The following is a 6,302-nucleotide window of genomic DNA, read 5'->3' on the forward strand; positions in this document are numbered from 1 at the left end:
GCAAGCTGATCTTGATTTTGTTGCACGTTCGTTTCTCCATTATTATAATTCGGACTTACCACAATTATTACACTTTCATGCGGCCGCCCCTTTTCCTTTTTTTGGATATCGGTTTAATGGATTTGTATTGTGTTTTGATGTTGCCTTAGCCCAAGACCTGTCAGGTTATCGTAGTCTGTCGCTTCTTTGTCCACGGTGCATGAGAAATACACGTCCTTTCTTCTTCGAAGCAGTATTTTCTCTTGCCAAACGATCCCTAATACATTTTGTAAAATAAGAGTTGATGAGTGCTGAATTTCAGAGCAATCCACAATTATGATTTTGATCTTACATCAAACAATCGCAACCTGTTCCTCGTGATCTCATCGGGCGTATTCTATGCTCAGCGCGGTTTTCTTCTCAAGGCTGAAATACCCGGTGGTCTGGCTTTTGGTAGTATAAAGTGTTGATGTGCAGGAGCTGCCAACACCAACACCAACACCCATGGGGCTAAGATCCTCGAGGACAAGCGGCAGCTGTGACGGCTCCTGCACTCCATCAGCCAGTCGCCGGAGCTTCTCCGCCACAAACCTCATCGCCGGCCTACTCGCACCGGGAGCAAGTAAGCATTGATTCGCCAGCTCTGCAACCTGGAGAATCACCGCCATGTTAGCCTCATCTGATATCCCCCTATCAAGGAGTTCATGGAGTGTGCCATCCGCCATAGACTCCTGAAACATCACAGTGAGGCTCTTCCTTTCCTTGGACAGCGGCTTCTTCCCGGTCAGGAGCTCGAGAAGAACCACCCCAAAGCTGTAGACGTCGTTCTTGACGGTGAGCTGGTAATCAAGAAGGTACTCCGGGTCAAGATACCCCGGCGTGCCTTTGGGGACAACCTGGGTCATCTCGTCGATCGTGGAGCAGCCAAAGTCAGACACCTTGGCGTCCCAGCCGTCGCCGAGGAGGATGTTGGCGGGCTTCACGTCGCCGTGGAGTATCGGGCGCTCCGCCGAGTGCAGGTGCGCGAGTGCTCCGGCGGACTGGGCGGCGATCTTGAGACGGGCCCCGAGCGTGACGCCGCACCTCTGGTTCCTGGGGTGCAGCAGATCCTGCAGGGTTCTGTTGGGCACGAACTCGTAGACGAGGACGGGCGCCTCGTACTGCAGGCAGCAGCCGAGGAGCTTGACGATGTTGGGGTGGTCGACGCGGCAGAGGATCACCAGCTCCTGCACGAAGTCCTTGGTCCTGCTCTCGTCCACCTCCTTGCACCTCTTGACCGCGACGGCGGCGCCGCGGAGGACCGCCTTGTAGACGGTCCCCTGCCCGCCTTCCCCGACGATGTTCGCCTTGTTGAAGCTACCTGTTGCCGCCTCGATCTCCTCCCTTGTGTAGACGGCGAACGGGATGCTACGCCCGTGCCCGTCCCTGGTCATCTCTGCCAGTATCTCGCCCCCGTGCTGTTTGAAATACTCGTCGCTCTGTCTATTGAGGGCTTGTCTTTTTATACTCCTTTTGTGCCGGATCACTTCTACCCCAAGGAAACCAACAAGACCAACCAAAATGCCGACAGAAGCGCCTGCAGGGATGAATGAAGGTTTTTCATTAGCATGTGCTTTTGACATTGATGCACATTCACACTTTTTTTGTGAGGTTATTAAATTTAAATAGGTCTACTTGTGGAGAGAATATACAATATAATTTCTTAATTGGAGGAAAGGGATTAAATGAAGTCCACTTTGGTGTAAAGATGTGTAGTATGTGTGGTATGGATTATGGGCGTACCAATTGCGAGTTTTGCTCCAAGACCAAGTGTTTGGTTGCGCGGAGGTCTCTCGCAGGTCCCATTTTTTGCGTCGCCTCTGTAACCGTCAGGGCACAAACACTCAAATAGACCAGGTATGTTTTTGCAAGTTCCATTGACAGAACAAGGGTAATGTTGAGGATCTGCGCACTCATCAATATCTGCAATCAAATATCAGTTATATGAGTTTTGCTTCGGTAGAACCTCGCTAAAATAATTACTAATCCCAAAGCAAAAGCGGTTATTAGCGAAACGGCCTTGTTATTTCCAGGGCTACAAAGAAATTGCTATTTGTAAGCAGGAATAAATTGCACATTTGGGATCCGGAGGTGTAAAAATAAATGCATGCAATTTTAGGCACAAAAAAATGTGCAACCGCCGAGTTGCACATTTCTAGACCTAAAGTTGCATATATATTTTCAAAACAATGTGTAACTAACCAATTTCATGAAGAAAAAAAAATCAACGTCCGCGTGGTTCTATTAACACTCATATTTTAGATGCTTAAAAAGAAATGCTCAAAAACCAGTATCTAATTTTCATTTTATCGATTGTCAAGTTATATGTTTAGGGAAGAAAACACGGTAATCTATCTACTAGTTAAGAAATAAGCAGGAAGTTAGAGTGGGAAACACATAATTATAATATATTATGTAAATAAAAATGCTATTTCTCGATAGAATTTCTCTGTAGAGAGAGCACCATCAATATAGCGTCAAGATCAGTGCAATATGTTTGTTTGTACCCCCTCCATTTTTTTTACTATGAATTTTTTTATGGTGGGTACTAATTAGTATAACTAGGTTATACTCTCCGGTTCTAAACTATTTGAATATTTAGGTTTGCTTCAAGTCAAACATCTTTAAGTTTGATCAAATACACACACACACACACACACACACACACACACACACACACACACGCACGCACGCACACGCGCGCGCACACACACACACACACAATTTTGACAACACCAATAGATTCATCGTAATTTTTTTATTATATATATTCAGTGTTTTAGTTTTTAAATATAATTTTCTATATACATGGTCAAACTTAAAGAAGTTTGACTAAGGGCAAATCTAAAACTTCATATATTTTAAAATGTTGGTAGTACACAAATAAATTGACTTAAGCTACACATTTCGTTGGTGTGTAAACTAGTTATATTTATGTACCACTTCATCAATTTTACCTTCCCCAACTGTTGTTTAGCAAAAGCATCCAGTTTCTCTACAATTTTTATTTAGAATTAGTAGAACAACATATCCAACCCTGACGTTTGTTGATTGAGAAATAGTAGCCCGACATGGACATCAATTTCCTGTTTGGTATCGGACCCCAGCTCTCGTTGATTGAGAAATACAATAGTAGCTTGGGACAAGACAACAAGATTATCTTAATGCGGCCGTGCGGCAGTGCTGCCGTCTCAATAAAAAAAACAAGATTATTTTAGTGCATCTTGATGAAAAACTTATGTATATATAAATTCTCCATCGACCAGGCCCATGCTTGCAAGTCGAGTTAAATCTGCTCGCCAAAAATTAAAGTCGAGTTAAATCCCTTAGGTTTTTTCTCTATATAAAACTGGGGCACCTACAAATGTACGTCCGTTAAATTGTTTGCTAAGAAAATTGCTTACGATGGGTCAGACAGTTTGGCTCTCAGGTTTTGTCGGGCCTAATTGCATCCTTAAGAGCAACTATAGCAAAGTTAACCTAAAAAGCCAATCTTCATAATAAATGATAATATGGCGATTTTGATATAAAAAACACACTTTTCACACATGTAGTTGCCATTATTTATGAAGCACCCTCCATTCATGGCATATCAGTCTTCATTTTGTTGTTTTAGAGCCAATTTTTAGAGCTCACTAGTCCTGGCCATGGGCAGCCCGGCCCGACGCTGCTCCTGGGCCGGGCTCGGGCCTAGATTTTGAGCCCAAAGGCCGGGCCTGGGCCCATCATTTTCGCGTTTTCCTGAAAGACGGGCCGAGCCGGCCCGAAGCCTGACGGGCTTTTACGTGTTTGGGCCAGGCTCGGGCCTAGAAAACAGGCCCGACGGCCGGGCCGGGCCGGCCCGAAGCCCGACGGGCTTTTATGTGTTCGGGCCGGGCTCGGGCCCAGAAAACAGGCCCGACGGCCAAGTCGGGCCGGGCTCGGGCTTGTGTTTTTTGCGTCGGGCTTGGCTAGGCCCGGCCCAGTCCGAGGTATGGCCAGGTATAAGCTCACCCCATATGACAGTTGTGTGTGGGGCGAAGGAAACTTCACGTGGTCCCACACCTCACATGGGGATGACAGTGATATTGAGAAAAAGACAAAAGTAGTTCACACACAACGTCTTGTTTTACGATCGTGCGATGATTGCTAATCTAACTGTAATTTGGCCTACTTTGTAGACGATCACATCACATCTGGAGTGTCGGTGCAAATTTCATGTGTGAAGTGCGTGTAGCAGCATGCAAAAAAAGATGTCCCAATGACGAGAGGTCCCACGATACAAAGCGAATCAATACGAAAGCTCTGAATTCACGTGTGGAGCGCTCCATATGCATACGGAGGCTGCCTTCACAATGCAAATGGATATGAGGGGTGCCAATACATACGACGACTACTGTAGAGTTGCTCTAACAAAATTAACATGTGTGGATCATAATATTACTAGATGGTTAGGAAGTTTGTTTGTACCTATGCAGCCGAGCCCCGGATCTTTGAGGTAAGGGTTGCCGTGGAATCCTTTGGTGCAGTTGCAGATGTACCCTGGTCCGTTTGCCGAGTTGAAGCACTCGCTGTGGTCGCTGACACAGGCGTAGGAGTCGCGTTTCACGCGAGCCACCTCGCATGTCTCGTTCCCGATGGCCCAATCGATCACCACCGGCGCCCGGCCGTGGAATCTGTCGTTGAACTCCGGCGTGGTGACGTAGCTGGTGAAGAAGGTGAAGTTTGACGACTCCATCAGCACCGCGTAGCTGCAGGGGCTGACGCTGTGGATCTCCTCGGTGTTGAAGCTCGCGTCGAACCGCACCTCGTAGAACTGCAGCGCCCCCGGAATGGCCGTCTGGCAGCAGCCTCTCCCGGAGCAGGGGCCGTTGCGCAGGGCGCCCAGCTCGCCTCGCCAGCACATGGCCAAGCACCCGCTCCTGTACTTGCCCGTGTAGCGCTCGTCGCTGATGTACGCGAGCGTTCCGCACCCCACGGCCGTGAACTTGTTGTCGGTGTCGGAGAGCCTGTAGGGCGTGTTTGTGAGGTTGAGGATCCAGTAGTTGTACTCCATGTCCCCGGAGGTGGCGTTGTAGCAGGCAGAGGAGATGACGTTCATCATCCAGGCCTGGCCTCGCTCCAGCGAGAGGCGAACGATCTCCACGTTGGAAAAGAACGGCGCCCTGCGGCCACCGGTGTCGTTGCAGGTGAGGCTGAAGCCCGGCATCGCGCACTCGGGCCCGATGCCGAACGGGAAAGGGACGTCAACGTCGCCGCACTTGCTCTGGCAGTCGCTGCTAGGCTGCGCTAGTGCTCCTGCTACGGCGGCGAGCCTTGCCGCAAACACCGCGCTGAGGCATGCTAGTAGTAGGGCTTCTGGTTTGTGGGACGCCATTGGCGAGGAGGATGGATTGGTTCGTGGCGCTTGCTCCGCTAGTAGGCTGCGGTTTTGAGCTCAAGGAAGGGACATGGGAGTATGTGGTAAGACAATAGGCTTTGGGGGGAACTGGCACAACCCTTTAGGGTTGGCCTATCACACATATATATAATGAGGTGGTATACAACGTTACAATATACACATGTAAATACAGTCTAACACCCTCCCTCAATCTTAGCCACTTTCTAATGAATCTAGAAGGGTAAGATTGCGCCTGCAAGTCTCAAACTGTGGCAAAGGCAATGGCTTGGTGAAGATGTCAGCAAGTTGATCCTTGGAAGAAATAAACTTGATCTGTAGTTGCTTCTGAGAGACACGTTCACGCACAAAGTGATAGTCAACTTCAATGTGTTTCGTTCGGGCATGGAATACCGGATTTGCAGAAAGGTATGTAGCACCGATGTTATCACACCAAAGAACAGGAGGCTGTGATTGGGGTATACTTAACTCCTGAAGCAAGGACTGTACCCAGATGATCTCTGATGTGGCATTGGCCACAGCCTTATACTCAGCCTCAGTACTGCTACGCGAGACAGTAGCCTGTTTCCGAGCACTCCAGGCAATCATGTTAGAGCCAAAGAAGACAGCATAACCCCCCGTGGATCGCCTGTCATCCGGATTGCCAGCCCAGTCTGCATCAGAATATGCTGAAAGACAACCAGAGTCAGACGGCCGAATATGCAAACCATGAGCCACCGTGAAACGAATATAGCGCAAAATCCGCTTAACAGCAGACCAATGAGTGTCACGGGGTGACTGCAGATACTGGCAGACTCGGTTAACAGCATAGGAAATGTCTGGTCGCGTGATCGTCAAGTACTGGAGCCCACCAACAATACTCCTGTACTCTGTCGCATCAGAAGAAGAAAGAAGCACACCATCAACA

The 6,302-nt window shown here is 48.4% G+C and overlaps 1 protein-coding gene across 1 annotated transcript; it reads right to left on the bottom strand.

The window, feature by feature from the left end:
• Positions 1-200: 200 nt before the first annotated feature.
• Positions 201-5,473, bottom strand: LOC119318161 (wall-associated receptor kinase 2-like). Its single transcript, XM_037592683.1, has 3 exons — positions 4,468-5,473; positions 1,762-1,941; positions 201-1,555 (listed from the first exon to the last, which is right to left on the bottom strand). Exons 1-3 carry the CDS (start codon positions 5,372-5,374, stop codon positions 363-365), a joined length of 2,280 nt encoding a protein of 759 aa, XP_037448580.1. The 5' UTR covers positions 5,375-5,473; the 3' UTR covers positions 201-362.
• Between the last annotated feature and the right edge of the window lie 829 nt (positions 5,474-6,302).

The sequence above is a fragment of the Triticum dicoccoides genome, chromosome 6A (genome assembly GCF_002162155.2).
Source record: "Triticum dicoccoides isolate Atlit2015 ecotype Zavitan chromosome 6A, WEW_v2.0, whole genome shotgun sequence".
Classification (NCBI taxonomy): Eukaryota; Viridiplantae; Streptophyta; class Magnoliopsida; order Poales; family Poaceae; genus Triticum; species Triticum dicoccoides.